This window comes from Colletotrichum scovillei, assembly GCF_011075155.1.
Source record: "Colletotrichum scovillei strain TJNH1 chromosome Unknown Contig00003, whole genome shotgun sequence".
NCBI classification, from domain to species: Eukaryota; Fungi; Ascomycota; class Sordariomycetes; order Glomerellales; family Glomerellaceae; genus Colletotrichum; species Colletotrichum scovillei.
In genome coordinates, this window is record NW_023336261.1 from 3,054,469 (window position 1) to 3,077,503 (window position 23,035).

At 53.4% G+C, this 23,035-nt stretch overlaps 7 protein-coding genes across 7 annotated transcripts; 3 read left to right on the top strand and 4 right to left on the bottom strand.

Moving 5' to 3' along the window:
• The first annotated feature begins 393 nt into the window (after positions 1-393).
• HER10_EVM0005756 (uncharacterized protein) lies at positions 394-4,696 on the top strand. The gene is made up of 2 exons (XM_035475360.1): positions 394-1,371; positions 1,441-4,696. Exons 1-2 carry the CDS (start codon positions 1,074-1,076, stop codon positions 4,494-4,496), a joined length of 3,354 nt encoding a protein of 1,117 aa, XP_035336063.1. The 5' UTR covers positions 394-1,073; the 3' UTR covers positions 4,497-4,696.
• A 531-nt stretch (positions 4,697-5,227) lies between these two features.
• Positions 5,228-7,738, top strand: HER10_EVM0009744 (sodium/bile acid cotransporter). The gene is made up of 5 exons (XM_035479220.1): positions 5,228-6,004; positions 6,104-6,289; positions 6,395-6,833; positions 6,913-7,395; positions 7,425-7,738. The coding sequence occupies exons 1-5, from the start codon at positions 5,830-5,832 to the stop codon at positions 7,549-7,551; spliced, it is 1,410 nt and encodes a 469-aa protein (XP_035336423.1). The 5' UTR covers positions 5,228-5,829; the 3' UTR covers positions 7,552-7,738.
• Positions 7,739-10,199: 2,461 nt separating this feature from the next.
• On the bottom strand, positions 10,200-11,835 carry HER10_EVM0005012 (alphan-acetylglucosamine transferase). The gene is made up of 3 exons (XM_035474638.1): positions 11,270-11,835; positions 10,610-11,205; positions 10,200-10,551 (listed from the first exon to the last, which is right to left on the bottom strand). Exons 1-3 carry the CDS (start codon positions 11,787-11,789, stop codon positions 10,480-10,482), a joined length of 1,188 nt encoding a protein of 395 aa, XP_035335992.1. The 5' UTR covers positions 11,790-11,835; the 3' UTR covers positions 10,200-10,479.
• Positions 11,836-12,441: 606 nt separating this feature from the next.
• HER10_EVM0010293 (aspartic-type endopeptidase) lies at positions 12,442-14,420 on the top strand (the record flags this gene model as incomplete). Its single annotated transcript, XM_035479757.1, has 2 exons — positions 12,442-13,047; positions 13,090-14,420. Exons 1-2 carry the CDS (start codon positions 12,642-12,644, stop codon positions 14,418-14,420), a joined length of 1,737 nt encoding a protein of 578 aa, XP_035336469.1. The 5' UTR covers positions 12,442-12,641.
• An 835-nt stretch (positions 14,421-15,255) lies between these two features.
• Positions 15,256-17,746, bottom strand: HER10_EVM0010319 (glycosyl hydrolase family 1). The gene is made up of 2 exons (XM_035483116.1): positions 17,006-17,746; positions 15,256-16,710 (listed from the first exon to the last, which is right to left on the bottom strand). Exons 1-2 carry the CDS (start codon positions 17,047-17,049, stop codon positions 15,324-15,326), a joined length of 1,431 nt encoding a protein of 476 aa, XP_035336474.1. The 5' UTR covers positions 17,050-17,746; the 3' UTR covers positions 15,256-15,323.
• A 1,761-nt stretch (positions 17,747-19,507) lies between these two features.
• On the bottom strand, positions 19,508-21,157 carry HER10_EVM0001244 (uncharacterized protein). Its single transcript, XM_035470999.1, has 2 exons — positions 20,774-21,157; positions 19,508-20,629 (listed from the first exon to the last, which is right to left on the bottom strand). The coding sequence occupies exons 1-2, from the start codon at positions 20,901-20,903 to the stop codon at positions 20,022-20,024; spliced, it is 738 nt and encodes a 245-aa protein (XP_035335634.1). The 5' UTR covers positions 20,904-21,157; the 3' UTR covers positions 19,508-20,021.
• A 464-nt stretch (positions 21,158-21,621) lies between these two features.
• Positions 21,622-23,000, bottom strand: HER10_EVM0002955 (aldo-keto reductase; the record flags this gene model as incomplete). Its single annotated transcript, XM_035472646.1, has 2 exons — positions 22,224-23,000; positions 21,622-22,092 (listed from the first exon to the last, which is right to left on the bottom strand). Exons 1-2 carry the CDS (start codon positions 22,776-22,778, stop codon positions 21,622-21,624), a joined length of 1,026 nt encoding a protein of 341 aa, XP_035335797.1. The 5' UTR covers positions 22,779-23,000.
• Between the last annotated feature and the right edge of the window lie 35 nt (positions 23,001-23,035).

Sequence of the window (23,035 nt, forward strand, 5' to 3'; positions counted from 1 at the left end):
TTCAGCAAGCATACCGGAGCTCCTATTGACTGCCGAAGCAAAGTCTGGCCAGGCCGCGGCCTTGTCAGAAGACTAGTTGTCCACGTCCCGTTTGGACGCCATGGACTCTCGACTTGGTCTTCTTGGCCGTCTTCTGGCCGAGAGCCGCAGGTCACTCGCTTGTACCCGATGCCGCCAAGAAGGACCTCGCCCTCTCGGTTGGCCACCCTCACTTTGCCTGCCTGCGTTTCTTTTCTCAGAACGTCCGTGGTATTCATCTCCCGTACCCGCGCGCCGTCTTGTTTGTACTTCCTCTTCCGATCCTGTGCCGCTACGGTTCTTGCCATCCCAGCTAGGCTGGAAGCTCATCACTGCGAGGAGGTTGTAAAGCATGCAAGGCGGCTTCAATCTTGGTCTGATCTCACTCTTACCTTGTACATGGTGGCTAGAAAGGAAGCACTCCATAGTCTTTGGCCATCTCAAAGGGTTCCATGCGTTGCCTCAGTCCCGGAGGTCTATTCCGTCATGTGGGAAGGATTACACATTTCGCTGTGACGAGTCCATCGTAGCTGAAGCCATCCGCGTGTACTCGTGCACCAATGATGCCCTGTTCGGTGTCACCAGCCGGGTCCGCATCTCTCCCATGGATCTCCCACTCCGGCATTAACTCTCTCCTCCTTGTCCTATATAGTTTGATCACCTCCAGGTCTCGACTCCACCCCATGACATCTGGGCTGTTCCCTGCCCCTGTCTGTACCCTTTCTTTTCTTCTTTTCCATCCTCCCCTCCCCTTCTCTGCTGTCAGCCCGGGAGCTGTCTTGTCCTAATCCCCTACTGGTCCCTGGGGTTCGAGTCGATGCTGGCTGACCATTGTTCGTTCATCTAATAATACCTTCTCTCTCCCGGTTCCCCCCTTCAGCTTGCCTGTGTCTTCCACCGACTCTTTTCTTGTTGCCGGCATCCCTTCATCTCTTCACGTCACAAGTGCTTCAGGTGGATACAAACTATCGATGCTCGGAAACTGTCTCGACAACAACAAACAGTAATATTGGAACTTTAATTTGTATTCGACATCTGGTGGCTAATTCGTCATCATGGCGAGGTGGAATCGTCTGATCTCATGGGGCCTTCTCTTAATCTTCCTTCAGGTGGCTGTTGCTCAAGCCTTGGTGCCCGTCAGACGTCAAGAGAGCGGGACTACTACAGCAGCCGTTGCCTCTGCTACTTTGTCACGAAGCGCACAAGATGCTGAAAGTACTACATCACCGGCATCTTCAATTAGGACAACGGCAGTCACTACCACCGAGTCGCCTTCTGTTTCCGCTACAGTCTCTAGTCCTCCCATCATCCCAACTATCGGCAGCACCTCTGGAAACTCAAGCGCTGACAATTGTAAGTGAACTTATCATCGAACACCTAGCACCAAGATCAAACCCTACACAAGGCTGACACTTGATACAGCTACCATGTTGGCAGGAGAGCTGCCTATTGAGCCAAAGGTTACACCAGGCTGGGCTGTCGCTGGTGTCATCTTGCTCTGCACTGGGGTCATCTACAGCTTGATTGGTATCAAGAATACAGTCTTGCACACTGCCTTCTCCGTTGCATACGTCGTCGCCTTGGGTATCACAGTCTTGGTCGTCTATGTCATGGTCATTCCAGTGTCCAACGGATCCCAAGGAGCCTATGTCGTCGCAGCAGTTTTACCGGCCGTCGCAGTTGGCGTTCTCGCTTCCTGGTTCTTCAAAGAAATTACGGAATGCCTGGGATGTGCTCTCGGCGGATTTTGCTTCTCAATGTGGCTGCTTTGCGTCCACGAGGGCGGCCTGCTTACGGGAACTGGCAAAATCATTTTCATCATTGTTTTCTCACTAGCAGGCTTTGCATTGTACTTTAGCCGCTGGACTCGGGACTGGGCGCTCATGTGTACGATCGCCTTCAGTGGTGCCACGGCAACTGTGCTCGGAATCGACTGCTTCAGCCGGGCTGGGCTGAAGGAGTTTTGGGCGTACATTTGGGGCCTGAACGACAACCTCTTCCCTCAAGACACCAACACGTACCCGCTAACGAAGGGCATTCGTGTTGAGATCGCCGCTATCATTGTAATCACCATTATCGGCGTCATTTCTCAAAAGAGATTGTGGAACGTCATCAAGGATAAACGCACGAAGCGGGAAGAGGAATTGGCCGAGGCTCAGCGTGCCCGTGATGACGAAGAGGCCAACATTGGAAGGGAGCTCGAGGCTCGCACCGCTTTGGAGCGACGGGCGTGGGAGAGAGCCCACGGAGATTACACACCAGACAGCGATGATCACGACTCCGGCTTTGCTCGCGACAGCGAGAGCGAGAAGGGTATTCGATACAGCCAGAGCACCGCTACTCCTCAATCACACGCCCCTCCCGTGGCTGAAATGCAAGGGTCGGATGTTCCTCCCGCTGTTCCCCCAAAGCCACAGTCTCCAGGTCTGATGGTTTCCGAAAAGGAGAAAGAAGTCATTGTGACAGTACGCGTCGCTCCGGATGAAACTCACACAGAACCGGTTGCTGCGGACAGGGTCGCTGATTCTGCTGTTGTGCAGAGCGTGCAAGAGGTGGTATCGGTTCCTGAAGTGGTACCTCTACCATTCAGGTTCCCCGATGAGGAGGCTCTAGCCAGAGACAAAGAGGAGCGGTCCACGATCGCAACTTTTGCCGACGATGATGAAGAGATTCAGGCAGGCGTCGGCAGCAAGCGGAGTTCCTTTGCGAAGCGGCTCTCTCAGAGCTCGGTACAGCTGATGCGGAGGGTTTCTCAGCGGACATCGATGTCGCATCGTAAGGAAGATGACGGTGATGAGGAGCTGGCGGTGCTTCAACGTCCAAGGGATGACGATGCTGTTTCTCTCGCGGCAACTGTTGACACTCAGAGCGATAGCGGCGCCGAATCTGTAAACGGTGACGACCGGCGCAGTATTGAGATCAACGCGCAGCTTTCTGGAGAGCAACAGTCGAGCATCAAGCCGGAAACTACTACATCAGCATCGGCATCTCGACAGAGCGTCACTGATGGGGACTCTGTTCGACCAGTGTCAGCCATGACGGCTGTCACTGACGTGCCAGTCCAGCCTCTGGCCAAGGATGCGGCTCCTACCGCTGTCGAAGAGAAGGCGCCGGAAACCGCAATCGGTGATGTTGCTCAAGAAAATAGCTCGGTGAAGCTGTCTGAGTCGGGCGAGAGTCAACAAGTCCCCGTCCCTTCTCAGCAAGCCAAATCAACAGCCTCGCTTCATTCCACGCCTCTAAATCTTACCCAAGAGCGTCTGCCGCCTAGCTTCTCCAACGTTGCGCTACACTACCGCACAAACGAATGGGCAAAGCACCTGAGCCACGCCGACGCACCCGAGCCTGAGATCTTGAAGGTCGGAGACGACAGACCGCAGACCCGAGAAGCCCCAGCTCCTGTACACGTTGAGGAGCTTAAGCAGACGGCCTTGTCTGCCACGCCTGCGCCTGCACCAGCTCCTTCGAGATCGCCCGCTCCCGTCGCGACATCTCCGCCGGCCTTGACCCGACCCAAGTCAACCCAGTCACCGAATCGTGGCCACTCTAGAAACAGCTCGTACCAGTCACATCGCCGTGCTTCGAGCAAGACGCAGTTCGAGCCCATCGCCGAGGAAGAACACCAGGCGCTCTCTAGAGCTGCGAGCACAAGAAGCGGCGCCTCTGGCATCGCTCCCTCAGCAACAGCTCCAGCTGTCTTTGTCCCCCCGCCGCCACCACCCGGCATCATGTCTTACGACAGCCCTCAGAGCTTGATCGCACAGAGAAGCGTCGCTCTGCGCAACAAGACGTACGGAATTCTGACTGGCGCCAACAACACGCCCGAGATATCTGCCGCCTCTTACAGAGCACCCAGCGAAACCGGCTCCATGTACAACTACCCCGTCTACCCGTCGCAGATGCCGCCAGTCTCCCTGGACGACCTCCCATTGAGCCAGCGCAGGGAAATTATCCGTCGCCAAAGCAGTTCTGGCACAATGCGATCCTCCCTCGAAGGCTCTAGGTCAGCCAGCGACTCTTACGTACCCAGTGTCTCCGCCGACAACCTCGCCTTCGACTCTCACCAGCCCATGCGTTACTCCAACGTCCCCTCGCAAGACGCCCGCGACGCCCGGCTCGCCAGCTTCCGGGACTCGGTCCGCGCCGATCTGCGCGCTGGAACGGCGTCCCCCGCGCCCGCCGCCAATGGCCGCGACATGGCACTGAGCATGTTCCGGTCGCCGAGCGCATCGAACCTGGCGGCCAGCCAGGCCGCCGCGCGCGAGGCCGAGGTGCAGAGGAACATTGACCTGCAGCGGAGCTTCATGATGAGCCAGAAGGAGGCGGAGGCGAAGCGCAAGGAGAAGGCGAGGATCGATAAGGAGAGGTCCGATCAGGCTTTCACGAGGAGCATGCAGAGCGGGGAGATGTTTGAGTTGCACCGCGAGGCGATGCGTAGGATGCAGAACCAAGCTAGGAATGCTTCGGGTGATGCATAATTCTTTTGAGATTCCTCTTACTTTTTCTTTTCTTTTACTCTCTCTCTTACACAATATTGGTAGATACCCTGGTTTGGAAAAATACGGTTTAACATCACAGAAGGTTGGGGGATAACCATGGAAAAACAGCACGTCGGGACCGCCGGTCAAGGATACAGCAATACAGAAGATGGAAAGAATACTTTCTCTAGACGACGGGATACGAGATTAAGAGGAAACGGGTGTATGACAGACGTGAAAGAGACTGAGGCGGGATAAATTTGACCGCTAGTATTAGTTATAAAGGTAATCAGTAAAATCAACTTATTCAAATAATCTCTTCTCTCATATTATGCTCGTGAGACCTGGATGAAAGGTATTATACCCCTCCGTAATGTAATTTTTAGATTCTGGTGCCACTGACTCTGAGGAATCCGGAAAACCGGGGGATGGAAGAGGATGATGTTCGAGCACCCTTTGGATAGTGTTTCCAAAGCCGCGGAGCCGAAATGAAAGAAAACCCCGGCCGAGAACAACCGATTCACACGTGCTTCAGCTCATCAATCACACGCCGGGCACGAACATCGGCCAAATCGGCACGGCGCCGAAGCGGAGAAACCCCGAAGTTCTCCAGGTCTCGTGTCTCGCCGTACAAGCCGAAGCTTGCTTACTTACTCGAGGAGATGCACCTGTATATTCTGAACCACCTTTCAGCACTGAAGTCAATCAATTGTTTTCATTTCCAGAGGTCAAGTGACTTGGCGAAAACTTCCAGGCAGGAATCTTGGACGAAATTCCACCTTCGGACGACACCGATGTCGGGATTCTCGCAGCGCCCACGCCTACGCCGCCCGGGTATAACCCGGCCCCGCCCTCGCGACGCGAAACCAACGAACTGCGAGTGACCTGGGCGTTGGCGTCATCCATTCTCTTTTCTTTGCAAATCACCTAATCTTTATCTGCGGAGGAAGACTTGTCCGGCACGGTTTGGGAAGAGTAAGTAGATAGGTACTGTGTGAGAGAGGCGGCCAAACGTTCGGCTTGCCGTACATGAAAGGGCCCGTACGTTTGGGACATGAAGTCGTTTTAACCTTAATCCAATACAACTTACCCTCTCGATATAAGTCTTGGCGACTCATTGCAGGCTAAATCTCTCACCTCACCACACTTTATCTCGATAAGGTAGATCGGTCAGAGATACGGAGGTCCTCCGGTCCCGCCACCGCATTTCAATAATCCAACTATCTCAAGGGAATTCCACCTTCGCGCCCCCCGTTCCGACGACACATACACCTCCGATGTCTCATTCGGCCTAGAGCGGCGTGAGAGAAGTGTGTGTATTTCTCAGACAGCCATGGCCGGCCCCGTAGACGCTCGCGACGAGAGCGGAAAGCCTCAGTCGGCGACCGCACTGACGTCGACGTGGGCGCGCATCCGGATCAAGGCGGTCAGGATCTTCAAGCTCGTTTTGGCGCAGTGGCTCGTCATCGGCTTCGCTCTGAGCTGTGTTTTTGCGTATTTTTTCCCGAGTAAGTTGGCGTCTATGAAGCATCTTCATGTGAGATGGAGAGAAAGAGCACAGGGGAAGAGCCGAAGGTGAGCACATGACTAACAAACTGAACTACAAGATGTCGCGGCTAGAGGTGGACCGATCAGGTCAGAATACACCATCATCTATGGCGGCATCGCCATCATCTTCCTCGTCAGCGGACTACAGCTCTCGCATACGAAGCTGAGGCAGAATGTAGCCAACTGGCGGCTACATATTATTGTCCAGGGTATCAGCTTTATCGTGATTCCCGTAATACTACTAAGTAAGTAACTCACTTATCGTCAACATGCCGCTCATGACCCCCCAATGGATGGAGGCATGGGACGAAACATCCATCTCAAACCACGAACTGACACAGCCCCAAAAGTCATCGTACATATCATCATCGCAGCAGGCGGCCTCCGCACCCAAGCCCTCGCAACCCCCATCATCGTAGGCATGGTCGTCGCCTCCTGCCTGCCGACGACAATCGCCTCCAACGTCGTCATGACCCGCGCCTCGGGCGGTGATGACGCTGCCGCTATCATCGAGGTCGTCATCGGCAACGTGCTGGGCAGCTTCATCTCTCCTGGTCTAATTTACGGCTTCATCCCCAAGACGCCCGAGTTTGCAGACTGGCAGCCCGCGAATCCGAGTACCCTGGGCGCCATGTACGCCAATGTCCTGAAGCAGCTAGGCTTAAGCGTGTTGTTGCCGTTGGCTGTGGGACAGGTTGTGAGGTGGTTTTGGGAGAAGAAGGTCGATTGGGCGCTGAGGACGTTCTATCTTGCTAAAGTGTCGACGTTTTGTCTGATTTTGCTTGTCTGGTGAGTTGGTGTTGCCCCTCTTCATGATATACCCTCGCCCCTTTCACGGCTTTCTCTTCGTGATACTAACACTGGATAGGACAACCTTCTCAGCAGCCTTCAAAACAGGCGCCCTCTACGTAACCCCCCACCCCTCCATAATCTTCAACGTCTTCATGAACGTCGCCCTCTACGCCCTCTTCACCCTCATCTGCTTCTACGCCGCCCGCCCTCCCTTGGCGCTCTGCAACACAATTAACCCTCTTCTCGCCGAGTCTCGCCCTCTGAAGTCCCGCTGGGTCCCCAACTTTCTCCGGCGTGCCCTGACCGTCCGCCAGCTGCCGAGGGAGCAGATGATTGCCGTCTGCTTCTGCGGTGCGGCGAAGACGACGTCACTTGGCATTCCCCTGGCGACGGCTATGTGGACGCAGTCGGATGACTTGACGAGGGCGCTGATTCAGATTCCTGTGTTGTTGTATACTATTGAGCAGGTTTTCATGGCGCAAATCTTGGTCTATGTCTTCAAGTGGTATTTGAGGAGGGCTGCTAAAGCTGAGGGGGATGAGGAGGGGGGCAGTGTTGCGTCTGGGGTTACGAGTGTGGCTGGGCAAGGGAGGGGGAGGAAGAGGGAGACGGCTCATTGGAGAAGTCAATTGGTGATAGAGATGATGAGAAGAAGGGCGGAGAGGTCAGGAACGGGAGTAATGTGGTGCCCGTCAAGACCATTTTTGAGGCATGATTGGTTTCTATCACGTAGCAGTTTCTAGTGTGTGTTACAAAACTAACGCGGCGCAACTTGATGGGGAAAAGTGAAGGCAAGGTGTGAACAGGAAGCGTCCTTCAACTTGCTCTCAACGGTACATATACTCGTGTGCATTCGCTAAGGCTGCCTCACTTAGGAACGGAGCTGGTCGCTGACTCCTGGCATCATATTATAGACCAATCAATTAGTCGCTCTGGTAACATTAACTGTACGTTCCGTGCAGCTCCACGAAAGATAATGCAGCCTGCACGACTACGGCAATGTCATCTCACCTCACCAAAATTTACTCATTTCGGGCCGCCAAGCGGCACTCAGGCGGCTTCTGCGACATATAGTCGGCTTGCTCCCATGTCAGGTGTGCAGCTTCGATAGATCCTCGTCTCCCATCTTTCGCCTCTCAGCCTATATTTTCGGTGGTGGGCTCGCCCCGAATCCACCTTGATCATGGCCACTGCCGGTTCGGAGTGTCTCGAAAACCAAAACTCTACGGACTGTCTGCTCCGGGCTCTTCTGAACATTTTTGCGGAGCAAAAACAAGCACAAGATGCAGGCATCGATTGGGATCCCATCACCTTCGGCTTTACGCTTTTGATTGGATTGGTAGCCTCCATGATTGCTCTTGCTACAGTCTTCCAAGCTGTTCTTGCAGGTGGGAAAGGTGGTCGCAGAGCAAATGCTCGAGCTATCGGGAGATGGTCGAAGCGGACGACAAGGAAATGGATATTTTCCGAAATGAGCTGGAGCTATACCGCTTTCACTCCTATTCTCAGGTTGAAGGAGCTGGAGCAAGGGATTGAGGAGATAACTCGTCTCCGAGAAGAAGAACGAGAGAATCCACCGGAGTCGGGACCAAGCTTGAGCCTATATAGCAAGATTGTCATGTGGGTGACATCCAGCAAGCTTGCCCCCCTATGGGTAAAAAAGAAACTGAAGGATGTCGGAAATCTCGCCTCTGACGTGGCGCCATATCCAGCTACATGGCTTGGCCTTTTCAAAGCCACTGGATTGGAAGGGTTCGACAACGAGTTCGACCTCACTCCGGTTACTGCCGACTACCTTCCTGACGACTTCATCGCCGTCCCCGCTTCTGCTGAGGTTGGGGCAATCGTAGTCATCACAGCAGCTGCTGGAGTGCAGCGTTTGGATGTCGATACGGATTTATACCCTGTCATCATTGGTTGCAACTTTCAATTCGATTTCCGTCAGCACCCAGTTCTTGGTGTAATTGGGGCATTTTCTGAGCATCGTCGGCGCGGAGGCAATTCTCACATGTCAACACCTACTTTGGAGAAGCTCAGAGAGGCAGGGAAGCATTCCAACGGCACTATTGAACTACGGAACATTTATGACATTCCAGAGTTCAATATGCTTCAGGGAAAGGGTGGCCAGAGTATGCTAAAGGTAATCCAATTTTTCGGCCGCAGACACAGAGGGCTGGACAGCTTCGTACCACACTACGATGCCATCCACCATCACTGCAGACGTCTTGCAAGCTTTATTTTGGCTAAGTCGCCAGAGTTCACCCCGTCGCTTTTCCCTGCACAAGTGTGGGAGGGTCACAATCCATTCACAGCGTTCGCCCTCAATGGGAGATTTTGGGCAAAAGTCACACTTCGTGAGTTTGATGAATCAAACTGGGAAAAATTGTCTAAAACGGATTTGGACGTTTTCGCGAATTCAAAGTTGAAGAGAGCCGGGGGGTTAGCTTGGGAAAAATTCGAATGGTTCAATTCAAGAGAACAAGATCCCGAGGCGACAGAAAGTGAAGCAGGGTTTGAAGAATGGGAGGCATTGCGTTTCTCCTCTCTCAGCACTTATAGAGCTCTGTTATTGTGCCTGAGCCTTCTCTATCATCCCACGCAGCTCCGGACGAAAATGGCACAGTTTCCATTTGCGAAAAGAGAGGAACTTCGTCAAGCCGTTCATTCAGAACTCGAGCGGGCAGATCACTGGTTGTCAAAAGCCGTGGAGGATGAGAAAACTCTTGATCATCGAATCCAACTTCTGTTCAGTACCTCTTTGATTCTATCACAAGCAGAGAGTATGGCACAAGAAGGCTTATTTGAAGTTCCGGATGTGGCAAATCCAACTTCAGAAAAGCCGGGACAGCAGCAGCCGCCACTGACTGCGCAGGGCATTCACTATAAGATGCTGCAAGCGCTTGGCAGCCTCATTGACGGCTTCGATCTCGGCAAAGATACCCTGGTAGCCGCCCTGAAGATACGACACGATTCTACGGGCCATCTGATACACCTGCGATCTCATCTTAGTGACGAGTTGTTCTCTGCTCCATCGAGACAAGTGGAGCTGCAATTGACTTCCGAAGACAAAGAACATCTGAGACATTTCCAGAGACAATTGGAGGATACCACGTTCCCGATTGAACGCTTAATAGGATCCGAATACGATATGCCCTCCACCTTCTTCAACACATATCAAGTGCTAAGCAGATTAGCCACAGTACTAGGTCGTCAACCGAAATCAGAGGACCAAAACAAATGGAAGACGAGGCCTAATGAGAAAATTGATGATATGATCATCTATCGCTCTCTCCTCATCGGAGTTTTGTTCAATACAGCCCTCGACAATTCCAAGTTACTCGAATCAGGACTATGGGATCGCGTGGTTCCTGTTATCTGAGAATCTGAATTAAGTTAACTAGCATGTCTATACTCTATGTAGTCCTAATTTCAATTTTCTGATCCGTTCATCTTGGTGATTGAACCGTCCATTGTACTGACAAGAGCTTGCTTACTAGCAATTAGGATTGATGAGCCTCATGAAGATTCGATGGGGTTCACTGAGTGGCTCACAAAGTGACAAACTGCTTACAAGTTGCTCGTCGTGGGACAAGAGAAAAAAAAAACAAGGTCGCAGGGGACTCTTATCGAAGCAATGCATTATTCATCTCCTCCGTGTTCGGTGGCGTCTGCGACCATTCTCTGGTGTTTCCGGGGGCCTCGTGTCACAGACTCGCTGTCTCCATGTTAGCCGCGCTGTTTGCAAACTACTTGAGACTTTCCAGCAGACTTACTTTCCTGCGTTCCCTGAACTCCTCGTAGATCCCACGCCAGATATCTCTCGCGGCGCAACTTCCAAGTCCATCCATCATGGCCACACATTTAGGCTCTCTCTCGCGGACCAAGTTTTCGGGGGCATCCAACCAGGGCTTAGGCAAAGGCCAGTCCGAAAAATGCAGTAGCTTTGCCTCGTTGTACACGGCAACCGGATCCCAGGCTTCTTCGTCGCTGCCAAGGTACCATTGGTGGTTGTCTTTGCTGAACTCCCCCGTTAACAAATCGTATGGCCGGTGCGGTAGGACCATGGCGCTGTCCTGGTATAATTCGTTGACGAGCTCCATGTCGTAGTCGTTTCTTCCAGCGTTGTTGATCTTTGATTTTATGCGAGTAAATTCCACTTGACTTGGTTGAATAAGAATGACTTGGGAGGATAGGATGTGTTTATCTGGGTGAAGCCAATACGCACGTGGCATGGCGACTGGGGTTGACGGAAGAGAGAAGAGCTCGTCCATGTGTTGCAGGAGGGTTGAGTCCGAGTCGATTGAGAGCACGCGGTCGTAGTTAGTCTGGTTGAAGGCAAGAAGTTTTGTAAAAGAGTCCGCCCAGGTCGCTAGATGAGAGCCCCATGTCAGCTCCTTGGCGGCCAGGATGACGATCCTGGAGGGACGACTTACGATCTGAGCCTGTTCGATGTTGAACTGATATTGGATCAAGCTTTACGTTGTACTTCTCCCGAGCAAGGATGAGGAGTTTGGCATCATCTGAAGAACCTTCATGTTCTTTCTCAAGAGGATCAGAGAGCATGACGGAGGGGTACATCAGAACTCGGTCCGCTTTACTCTCAAGGTGTTGCAGCCTCTCAAAGAACATGACCGAGTTACAGAGGTAGTCTTTATTAGTGACATACTGGACGTATGCAAAGCGAGACCAGTCTATAGGCTTGACATCAGGCGACTCATCGTGTTGAGAAGTTAAGTAAGCTGCTCGAATGGCTTCAATCTGATCACGGTTGTAGACCCCTACACCCAATAGCAACAATAGCCCAAGAATAGTAAGTGCGGCCAACTTGAGCTGTCTCAGGGTAAAGACTGTGAGGAAAGGCCTGCCCTTCCATGATGAAGAGCCCGAGGAGGCCGCATCATCGGTTTGAAGCGGCGTGTAGGCAAAGCGGCCGCGAAGCCACTGAAGCGGCATGATAAGAAAAACGAAGGCCAGGCCGCACAAACAGTGGTCAAAGGAGAGAAAACCGCGCAGATTCTAAAGTCTTGTTGGAACTCGGGACACGAACTGGGGATATAAGTGCGCGCAAGGACTGCGGCTCGCCCAGTTTGGGAAGCATGCTTAAGTATCTGCAAGGGGTCAGGCCAATGGCAAGACATTGCCAAGTCCAAGTAGCCGCCTTCTTGCCCTGACGCCGGAGAGACTGCCACATGGAGTCACGATGTATGCCATGCCTGCCGCAATTCCGTGATTCCTCGGCAAGCACCGCGTCGGCAGCGGCTGGCCTTCTTGGCCTGTTGCTGAGACGAAACATTGTCTTGCTGTCATCTTGTGAACCGAGATCTTCCCAAGCCGCGTAAGGTACCCGAGTGTCTCTGCGTTGGTTTTCTCGGCCGAAGCAGGAATCAAATCAAACAGGGCGCTTGTTGTCTCGAACCGGTCAGTTGGGACTCGACGCTATTGGCTGAAGCCCAATTTTGTTGCTCTCTGCAGGTCAAGTTGGGCAGAGTCCCACTTAACTGACCAATCTGAGAGAACGCGCCAGGCGAAATGCTTGTGAGTTGTGTTGGCTCCAACAGTGCCTTTCTCTGTTGGTGATCTCGGCGGTTGCAACTTTCACGAGACAAAGGCTCTTTGAGCTGGTGATGCTGGAGCAAACAACTCGAGCCGCCTTTTGGGCTCTCGACCCTCTTCCCTCCTCTCACATGTTGTGACCTTCTTATTCATCATGGTCCCCTTCATTGGGTTGCACCAGACAACTACAACTTCATCATCTACTTACGTAGTATGGTACGCCGTCGGTGTTGATCATTGAGACCAGTAACAATGGCTATCGTCTACCAAACATTAATACTATGTTTCAATCTTCTCCTCCTTCTTACATCCCCTATTCTTGCTAATACACAAACTCCAACTCCATTCGAAGCAACATGGTCTTCAGCAACCTTCGGCCCCGATGGCCCATGGCAAGCAGTCTCAGTAACACTCGGAGCCGACTTTGACCTAGCACTCTACCCGGGACACACCTTCCAATCATGGATCATCCAGACCAGCTACTGCAAATTCAACAACTCCAACGGTTGCTACGCATCAAAAGCTGGAACGTACAACAGCGCCGAGGCCTCGCAGGTCGGCAGCGGCTCTACCTCCGGCATCGTGTTCCGGCCAAACATCAAGAATTGGATGGTGGGGATAGACCCGGCCGGGGAGCCGGCTCAGTTCTGGGTCGACCGTATACGGCTGAAATCAGGCACATCTGATACCGTACATCAAGTTGTGAACACGAGTCTCGCGTTACTGGGCGACCAGATGCTCACGTATCCGGGAGGGCAGTGGTATCCGGCTTTCGCGGGCTGCTTGGGCGTGGGCGCTCCCAATATGATTAACCAGTCCTTCTCTACCGGCACCTACCCGATCAATGCTAGTCTTATCCCGGGCATGTTGTGGACGCAGAAGGATATACCATCCAACTCGTTCGGTATGCACATCGGCTCCGTCTGGTCACGAATCGGCGGGTCCCTGGTTTTCGGTGGATACGATCAAAACCGACTGACCGGCGAGGTGCTCGTGTCAGATGGAGATTACACCGATAACCCCATCACCCTAAGAGACATCAGCATCGAAGTGATCCAGGGTGTATCGCCATTCAATTTCACAAGCCAGGGCGGTCTCCGCCAGGACGGACTCCTCGCCGCTGGAAACAACTCGATCCAGAATGGACTCCTCGTATCAATAGACGGCTGTGCTCCCTACCTCACCCTCCCAAAATCGACCTGCGATAACATTGCCTCACACCTCCCTGTGAACTACGATGCGAAACTCGGATTGTACCTATGGGATACTGAATCAAAAGCGTACAGCCGAATCGTCTCCTCGGCATCAGCACTATCCTTTAAGTTCCTCTCAGGCACTAATACCGAGCCCCTAACGATCCGCGTGCCTTTTCTCCATCTCAACCTCACATTATCAGAGCCTCTTGCAGCAAAGCCAACGCCGTACTTCCCGTGTTTCAACAGCGAATCTGGGAGATACGCCCTGGGTCGCGCATTTCTACAGGATGCTTTTCTCGGCGCCAACTGGGGCCAGTCCAAGTGGTGGCTTGGCCAGGCCCCTGGTCCCAATATCCAGCTTTCCTCCCGCGTCGTTTCCATCGAGGAAGCTGACACGGCAATAAAGGCGGGGAACAACAATTGGGAGGAGTCCTGGAAGGGAGTATGGGAAGTTTTGGGATCTGACAATGGCAGTGGGACGAGCCCAGCCGGGTCCCCGGCTGATAATCGCGAACCCATATCCGAACCTACTGTCTCACCCTCAACCGGAGCCATAGCCGGTATAGCTATCGGCGGTGTGCTCGCGATTGCTACGCTCATCCTAGGAATTGTCTTCTGGCGTCGTCGAAGTCGGCGGGCAAGAATGGAAGTGACAATGGAGAGGGAAACACCACAGCACAAACATGACGACTTTCAATATGACCTTCGGCCCCCTCCACAGACAGAGCCAGCGGAAGTATACGGATCACTTCCAACATACAAATGGAGAAACAAGAATGGAAAGCAAATAGATTCACCTGAGGATCCTCGTCACGCTTGTGTAGAGCTTCCCTAGGCACCAAGCCGGGAAAGGATACAGAAAGGAGATGAGACCAGGTTCAAAACCTCCGTTGGTGTTTGTTCCATAGATGTGTAATCCGATACCCTTGCTTTTGTGTTAGAATACAATGCTCATATACACGTAAAGAAGTTCCTGCAAAAGGTAAGCTTTTCAACGCACCTATGGCAATCTTGAAAACTAAAGAACCTCCAATGACGAAGTAATAAGACAGATTCCGACCGTTGTTCACGCTCATGGCCACTCTTTGAAGCAGGCCTATCAGTAGAGACGACTTCTGACAGGCATGAATGAACGAGAAGAGCCCTCTCCAGATCCGTGACATCTACGACGCTCGCGACTATGAAAGGCCTATGTACTACAGGCAAGTCATAAATGAAAGCCAGCAAATTCATCATCCAGCGAATATGCTTTATCCACATAAAGACACAGAAAAAGCGAGAAGGATTAAAGGTCGAGCCGGCGCGATTCGTGCGCTGTTGACTAAGGAACCACCTTAGCCCAAAGTCTGGTTCGGCAGTTCTTCATGGCTCACAAAGGCTGTCTCAATTGCTGGTTGACAAGCCATGTGAGTTCTGAGTGATACCTGCATGGAGTTTTCAAGCGAGGTTCAAATGTAACCGAAGACATGAAGTTTAGCCGGTAATCACAATCCAGCGAGACAACCCATATCTCTTAGTCCAGTTCACTCTATGATCGACATCAGATTTAAGCCTTCTCAATTCGGTATTTCATATCCAAACTACATATTGGATCGCAACAAAAAAATCTTCATACATCGTCATGAGCAGCTCAGTGCTCTCTGTACATTTTCATAAATGATATGCATATCCGAGCTTAATGGATTGCCCTTTAACCTGCTCTTCCTATGCGTCAACACTCACACATGGTGATGTATGATTAGGCCTTCTTGATGAGACTGTCAAAGAGGGGCTTGAGGCTCTTGGCGCTCTTCTTGGGGTATCTCTTCTGGTCGTTCTCATAGTCGACAAAAGTGACGCCGAAACGAGTCTCGTAGCCCTCGGCCCACTCGAAGTTGTCCATGAGGGACCACGCCATGTAGCCCTTGACGTTGACACCGTCCTTCTCGTGGGCATCGGCCATGGCCTTGACATAGCCGTCAAAGTACTTGACACGGAAGTCGTCCTCGAGAATCTGCTCAAGGGGCATGTCGTTTTCGCCCTTGAGGGAGGTACCGTTTTCTGTGACGTAGATGGGCGGGTAGCCGTAGCGCTTGGAGAGCCAGACAAGGAGGTTGTGGAAGCCCTGGGGGTTAGGGCGCAGCCAGAAAGACTGGGTCTCTTCGCCGATGTTCTCACCGCTCTTGGACTCGAAGAGGGTCTCGAGGTTACCAAGGAAGTCGTCCTCCTCAGGAGGGGTGGTCTTGTGCTTGATGTAGTTGGCCGTGTAGTGGTTCATGCCGTAGAAGTCATTGGATCCCTTGACAAGGGCGATTTCCTCGGGCGTAAACTCGGGCAGGCGATCCCCAAGCTGCTTGAGCATGGAGTCAGGGTACTTGCCGAAGTAAATTGGGTCAGCGAACCAGGAAATGGCGAACTCGATCTTGCGGTCAGAGGCCTCAACATCCTCAGGGTCCTCCGGGTCCCAGGGGTAAGTGGCATCACCGTTCAAGGTGATACCAATCTGGCCACCATTGGTGGGCTTGAACTCCTCGCGGTAGACTTTGACTGCGCGGCCGTGGGCGACGAGCAAGTTGTGGCCAACGATCCAGGGTTCGCGGGAAGAGTCACCGATGGCGGACTTGCTGCGGTCTGAGGTATGACCGGGGGCGAAGAAGCCGCTGCTGTAGCCGAGGATGGAGGAACACCAAGGCTCGTTGAAGGTGATCCAGTTCTTGCACTTGGGAATGGCCTTGAAGACGATGCGGGCGTAGTGCTCAAAGTCGAGAGGGAACTCCTCACGGTTCAGGAGACCACCGTAGCGCTTGTCGAGTCCATCGGGAAGATCCCAGTGGAAGAGGGTGATGAAGGGGGTGATGCCAGCCTCAAGGAGGTCGTCGACGAACTTGATGTAATGGTCAAGGCCGGCCTGGTTGATGGGGTCATTGCGACCACCGACAGGGATGATTCTCGACCAGGCAAGGGAAAAGCGGTAGGTGTTTGCGCCAACGGACTTGAGCAAGGCAATGTCTTCGGCAGTGCGGTTGTAGGAATCGCAAGCGACAGCACCGGAGCTGCCATCGGCAATCTTGCCGGGGATGGCGCAGAAGGTGTCCCAGATGGAAGGACCACGGCCGTCCTTCTCGGCGGCACCCTCAACCTGGTATCTGTAGTGGTGGACAAATAGCGTCAGCAGGGGTCTCGCATGTTGTGTCGTCGTGGTCGCTAAATGAGGGGAGAGGGGAAAGATGAGAGTGGGGGCAGCTCGGAGGGGAAGTGGAATTTGCAGGCGGGACGGGAAAGACGGAGGGAGGAGGGCGAAGTGTGGTGGGAGAATGCTTGTAAGTCGTCCAAATCGGGATATCGGCGGAAGAGGGCGCGAATATGCATGGTGATAACAACCAGACCGGGGCATTGGGGATGGGCCGAGCCGGGTTGATGTTGAGATGAAATAATACGTACGATGCGGTGGCAAAGCCCCAAAGGAAGTCGTTGGGAAGAGACATGATGGACGGGTTTGAAGGGTGACCTGCTACGGAGGGGAGAGTTGGTATTATGATTCTCAGAGAGTTGGCAGTCTGCGAGGCACTTACGCTAAGACTGACGGAGGGGTTTCGATGGGCTTGACGGTGGGATGATGATGGGTCAGCCAAGAGTAGATTATTTGCCCCGACAAGAGACGAACCACTTAATAACAAGTGGTCAAAAGAGATCGAGAAGAGGGATGAGATGTGAAAGGAGGCGACGGAGAGAAGAGGGAGCAAGATGGGATCATACGGATGGGCAGTGAGGTGCTGCCACGATACTTATAAGATGCAAAAAAAAGGCGGAAGGAAGCAGCGCGGCGCAATTAAAACGGCATTGTGACCTTGGGATGGACGGGGGTACTTGGACGTCCTTGGTAGGTTTAGGCAAAAGGAAAGGTAGCCAGATACAAGGATTACTCGAGTATAATAAACTAAGGTAGACAGGGCAGGGAAGGAAGAGAAAAAAAAGATGGGACAAACACCCGCATCGTGTCAAGGTATCCGTCTGTACCAAGCGTGCAGGTGTGCAGTGAGAGTGAGGTACAGACTGGGCACATCAGACAACGACATGGGACGGGTGGACGTGGTATCAGGTAGCGCCTTGGTCAAGCTGGTACTCTGGACGTCTCCAATGTCGGACCGTCGACACCGAGAAGCTAGGACTAGAACATGGCCCGAAGATGGATGGTGTTGGCGTTGGCATTGGCATTGGCGTCGGCGTTGGAGGTATGGGTCGGAGACGTGATCTGACAAGTTACCTACCTTTGGTTCGTAAAGATGAGGCGTCCAACGTGAGTTTTCTTTGCCCGCCGGTAGCGTCTACTTTGGGCGGTGTACCTATCTCGTAACCCAGATGGCGCGGGGATTTTCCCACAGTAGAATGTGCATAGAACACCGAAAAGAAGCGCATCGTCATGTTCCATTCGCTAGAGTCAGCAGAGGCTACGGGAAAGATGGAAGGAATGAAGGCAGTAAGAACATGTCCACGGCAGCTGCCGCCAATAAAGTAACCTTGTGCAACATTGATGTACATGTACATGGAAATCTGTGAGACGGGGTGCAAGCACGTCCTCGCCACGATGCCTCTTTCCAAGTGAATTTGGAGGCAATGGAAAAGAAGGTACGAATAGGCAAGTATCAACCCCCTTCTTGCCCTCCTTGGGGTTTCTTCGACCCGACACCCAACAGGGGAAGTGCATCTGCGCCTAGGCCAGGGGCGCCTTCCATTACCCCGCCGTGGGGTCCCCTTTTTCCCAAGTGCCCCCCATTTCTCTCCTCTCCGCCGCCGCTTCCCAGAGTCTAGAGAGCACACGACGGCCCGTCTATCCGTCAAAACATGACCTTTTCTCTGCCCAGCTCGTCTTACGGTTTACCAGCACCAGCCTCCAAGAGCCAATTCGAAACACGAACAAACCTCGATTCCTCACCTGACGATCTCCCAACTTATATGATTGGACACTTGTCTCTATCCGGCACAAGCGCCAGCATGAATTCGCTGCAGTCTCTGTAGCCCACGCACCAGGTTGTCCTACACATCACACACAGACTGCGTAAAACACACATACCGGTACCGACACACATGCACACTGGATGGCTGGCGACATGCATATCGCCAAACGCTGTCGCCAAAACTCCGGTGACGGCTCAATTCCGCCGGCCGCTAGCGCAATCTGAGCTGATCCCAATGTCTGATTGCCTCGCCAGGACCGGCTGGTAGCAGACATGGAGCAGTGCTCGCAGCACACTCTGCAAGGTCTCGTCCTACGCAATCGCTCGCATAAGGCGACCGACCATGGCCACGGGGAATCCTCCCGAGGTCTCCTCGACTCCCAGACAACGGGTAACCAGCCGCTACTGCCACGATTTCCCTTACTTTGGTCACGCCCAGTCCAAAATGTCAGGAAACCCCCAAGTCCGCGAACAAAATCCCGTTGCTCTCGGTGAGCGGACCCTGGACGGGAGAGTCTCCCTTCCACCTGTTTCTACCTACACTCGGCTCGTCCAATGTCACTCCAAGAAGCTTCTCCAACTCCGGCTATCGTCCCATAATCTCCGCACCATCCAGGTTTCTCGTCCCCAGCTTCATAACAAGCCTCTGATATAGACGGCATCTCAACTTCAGAACACCTGGCGTTATCACAAGACTTCTTGCGGTTCCTTTTTCTCCGTCCGGCGCTTTTCTCAAGCGGCTCATGGATGGATGTACAGATACGACTTTACGAAGAGCTGCATCCTGCTTGAAATCCAATTCCGCCCCTCCAAGCCCGACAGCCCCAGCGTAAGCACCTTAGTTTGCGCGATTACAACACGCCGTATCACATGAAGAACCACCGATCTGTTGTTTCTACGCGGAGGGCCAACGCCTTACCCGGTCATCCAAGGAAACGATGCAACTGCTTTGTGTCTTCTCGATTTCGGTTGACGAAGCCGTCTGCCCGGCTGGCGGGGCCTTCACTTACAGCCAACAGGCCTTTGGTCAAGGTAGCGGAAGCCCAAAACGACACAAAAACACACGAATTCCGGGAGATCATCGGAGATTTTGCAACTTATATTCCCTGCTGGGGCATGTGTGTACATGGCAGCGTCTACAGCTATCTCAAGGTACCTTCATCTTTGCTGCTTTCATCGTGGATGCTGCAGTCAGTACAGCGCGCATGCCTGTCTGCCTCTTTGAACCTCATCTCAATTCTTTCTGGAACTGCCACGCAGCACATCCTCTGATGTGTGCAAATCAAATGTGCCATCTTTGGGACTGCCACATCTTTGCGCCAATTTTCCAAGACTAACGGGACAAAGTCTGCGCCAGAAGCATAGTATTTGTTTTGGAGACTCTCTCCGGAGCCTCACCGAGGTGTACGGAAGCCGGGACGAAGGTGAGCCGGCCCAGCTCGAGACGGCCCTGGATTCATTACGACCTACCCTGCCGCTGCAATGCACGGCATGGACAAGGCTTAATGCATGCCGTCGACAGCCGCATCCTCGTCTTCTCGGTCGTTCATTTTGCGTTTTCCGGGATGATTTGTCGTCATATTAACATCGCCATCCGCTGCTGCGGCCACGTCGGCAGCATCGTCTCCCTCGGTCCACTCTACAATCTCCCATTCAACCCTAATTTTCCCGTCTCTGCTATGATCAACAACCTGGCTGTGACGCAAGTTGCCCAAACGGGTACCCTCGATCATGCCCTCGAACCAAGGGACGCCCTGGGTTTCCCTCCCAATTACCGTGGTTGTTGTCGGAACAGCGGGCTGTTCTTCCGGCTCTTCAAACTCTGGTATCAGCCCCAGATCTTCCAGATCTCGTAGGTCTTCACCTCGCAGGCTCGCAAGGGTCAGGTGGATGAACCCCGCCTCGGTAGGGGGTCTCTCGGTCCAGTAGGACAGCGGCGTGCCGCAGAAGCCGCAAAAGTTTCGTCTCGAAGGATGGTGGTTGGAGGGTGATTCGAAAACGCGGCGGATCGCCGAGTGCCTTTCGTCCGGGTAGAAGGCGTGGGTTGAGCTGTGATACCACGAGAGTGGCACTCGGATCATGGCGGCCAGTGGGGTTGCGAGAGGAACTCCTGCGCATCAGATCATGGGTTAGCGGAGCTTCTGCTCTCGAAGACGCGAAGAGGTGAGGCATGATCGGCTGTATGCACGGCGGGATTATTTGAGAACGCCTTCTCACGGAAATCACGAGAAATTGGCCAGACGAAGCCACTTACTGTGCATTGAGTCTGTATGGAATAGCACCTGGGCTTTCTCGGTGGTGCCCTGCGGGACCTCGATGATGTAACTGTTGCGCCCGCACTGGCAACCGCCGCGCAACGGACGCTGAAAGCTGCTTTCGCTCATGGTCGTCGTCTTTAGAAAGCGGGTCAAGTATCTGAAATGACGATGATGGAGTACAGAATTGGAGGAAATTTAAAAGGTTAAAGTCAAGCGCTCGCAGGTCAAAGGGCAGAGACGTTTGTCGATGTTTTTTGTTTGTTTGGCGATCTTTCCCCAAGCTGCAAGCAGGCAGGTAGGTCACTGCTTCGCTGCCCCTCCGCAAGCGCAGCGCGAGGTGGGATGGCCCAGGATGAGCATCGAAGATTCCAGGTGAAGCTGGCACCTGTGCTGGCCGCCCTGGAATGGTTCCACCGCCCACTTGATGAGTTCATGCGCCAGCGTCAACGCCACCAACCCGCGCCCGAACAAGGTCCCGATTCGGGTCTCGGCGAACCTTCCGTCCTGCCCCGGCCGCTGGGAGCGCTGTCTGCGTGGGGCACTTGTAGTAACCTCATTAGCAGGCGTACTAAGGTATCCACGCTTTTGCTGTGTGTTGCGGTTATATTCAATACTGTAACATACTGTCATGAAAATTGAATGAAAGTGAATCCGGGACTCTCTATAGAGTTAGGCTACAGCCACACACAGAAATCAATCTTAGCTTGTACTTTGCAAACTCGGAATGAAGTCTCTACACGGTGCCTATAGCCCCACGGCTGCATTACCAGACTATTCCAGAGCATTTCCGTTAGGATGGTTTTCATGGGAAGCCCCAAGTGAAGGTGAGTGATGTATCCCGCCATCAACTCACATTCTTAGGAAACAGCGCCCCCGCGGTCCCCAAATCCAATCCATCCAACATGCCCATCTCGACCTCATCAAACTCGAACCAAAACACGTCCCCATTCTCCCTGATCCTCTCTGCGTTCGCACTCTTGATAAGCGGCACGAATCCGCGCTGCAGAGACCACCGGATCAGCACCTGCGCCGGCGTGACTGTAACCTCCGTGATCTCTCTCATCTTCGTGACTGCTGTCTCCCGGTCCTGTGGGTCGTCGTTGCGCCAGTTCGTCCCCGCCACCCGTCGTCCGAATACCGGTATCGGTTCCTCCCGGACACCGACCCCGACGCGGCGCCGGACCCGCTCCACGACCTCTCTCAACACCGGGTCCGTCCACCGTTGCCCGCGCGCGAGTGGGCTGTACGCTTGTACCACGATACCGTTCTGTTGGCAGTAGGCGACTAGTTCCCGCTGTTGACACCACGGGTGAAGCTATTCTCGCGACACTCATCAGCATATCCCTATCAACCTTGCTGTGCAAAATTTTGCCGCATTTTACCTCCCAGTACCGCGAGAGTCATTTTTAATGAGTACCTAGGTAGGTAGGTACCGTAGATACTCACCTCAATCTGATTCACACACGGCAACACCCCCTCACAACCCTTCTTCATCTCCTCCAGCGCCCCAATCCCAAACTTACTAACCCCAATCGCCCTCGCTCTACCCTCCCTCACAAACCTCCCCAACACGCTCCACATATCCCTCCACCGCGCAACGGGACGATGTACGAGAACCAAGTCAACGTACCCTCCCTCCTCCTCCCCAGCAACTCTCCTCACACTCCTTAAGACACTCTCATACATCTTCTCCCCGTCGCCCTCCCACCGTCCAACCTTGGTCGTCAAAAACAGATCCTCCCTCTCGATTCTTCCCCCTTCACCGCACCCATTTGATACGTCTCGCCCTCGCAAAAACACCGCAACAGCCCTCCCAACATCCTCCTCGTTCCCGTACAGCTGCGCGGTGTCAATGTGCCGGTACCCGGCCTCCAACCCCGCCAGACAGGCCGCGAAGCATTCTTCCCCTCTGAGCTGGTAGACGCCGAGAACGAGGCGGGGCATCGTTACCGTTGAGCCTGAGCCCGAGCCCGAGCCCAAGAGCGGGATGGGCTCGTCCATGGTGTTTGTACGTGTAATGTATGCGGCAGGTTCCGCTGTAGCTTCTTCATGCGGTCGTGAGGACCTAGGGAACACAAGTAGTAAACGGATGGGACTTGATGGACAAGACACAAAATGACTTTTGGGTGGTCATGTGGCATGTGCTGGGTTGACTCACTGGCGTACAAGGTTGAGGTACGGAGTAGTAGGCAAGCTTACATGGACCCCACTTGCATACTGCCGTGAGTAAATAGTCACTTGATACTAAACCAAAACGC

Excerpts from the sequence above, each read along its gene's own strand:
- HER10_EVM0005756 (XM_035475360.1), top strand. The coding sequence starts at position 1,074 with ATGGCGAGGTGGAATCGTCTGATCTCATGGGGCCTTCTCTTAATCTTC. Across the intron at positions 1,372-1,440 it reads AAACTCAAGCGCTGACAATT|CTACCATGTTGGCAGGAGAG; the intron begins GTAAGTGAACTT and ends CACTTGATACAG.
- HER10_EVM0009744 (XM_035479220.1), top strand. The coding sequence starts at position 5,830 with ATGGCCGGCCCCGTAGACGCTCGCGACGAGAGCGGAAAGCCTCAGTCG. Across the intron at positions 6,005-6,103 it reads TTTTGCGTATTTTTTCCCGA|ATGTCGCGGCTAGAGGTGGA; the intron begins GTAAGTTGGCGT and ends CTGAACTACAAG. Across the intron at positions 7,396-7,424 it reads GAGGAGGGGGGCAGTGTTGC|GGAGGGGGAGGAAGAGGGAG; the intron begins GTCTGGGGTTAC and ends TGGCTGGGCAAG.
- HER10_EVM0005012 (XM_035474638.1), bottom strand. The coding sequence starts at position 11,789 with ATGCCGCTTCAGTGGCTTCGCGGCCGCTTTGCCTACACGCCGCTTCAA. Across the intron at positions 11,206-11,269 it reads ACATCGAACAGGCTCAGATC|CGACCTGGGCGGACTCTTTT; the intron begins GTAAGTCGTCCC and ends GCTCTCATCTAG. Across the intron at positions 10,552-10,609 it reads AGTTCAGGGAACGCAGGAAA|CGAGTCTGTGACACGAGGCC; the intron begins GTAAGTCTGCTG and ends ACATGGAGACAG.
- HER10_EVM0010319 (XM_035483116.1), bottom strand. The coding sequence starts at position 17,049 with ATGTCTCTTCCCAACGACTTCCTTTGGGGCTTTGCCACCGCATC. Across the intron at positions 16,711-17,005 it reads TGGGGCTTTGCCACCGCATC|ATACCAGGTTGAGGGTGCCG; the intron begins GTACGTATTATT and ends CCACCACTACAG.
- HER10_EVM0001244 (XM_035470999.1), bottom strand. The coding sequence starts at position 20,903 with ATGAGCGAAAGCAGCTTTCAGCGTCCGTTGCGCGGCGGTTGCCAGTGC. Across the intron at positions 20,630-20,773 it reads CCATACAGACTCAATGCACA|GAGTTCCTCTCGCAACCCCA; the intron begins GTAAGTGGCTTC and ends TCTGATGCGCAG.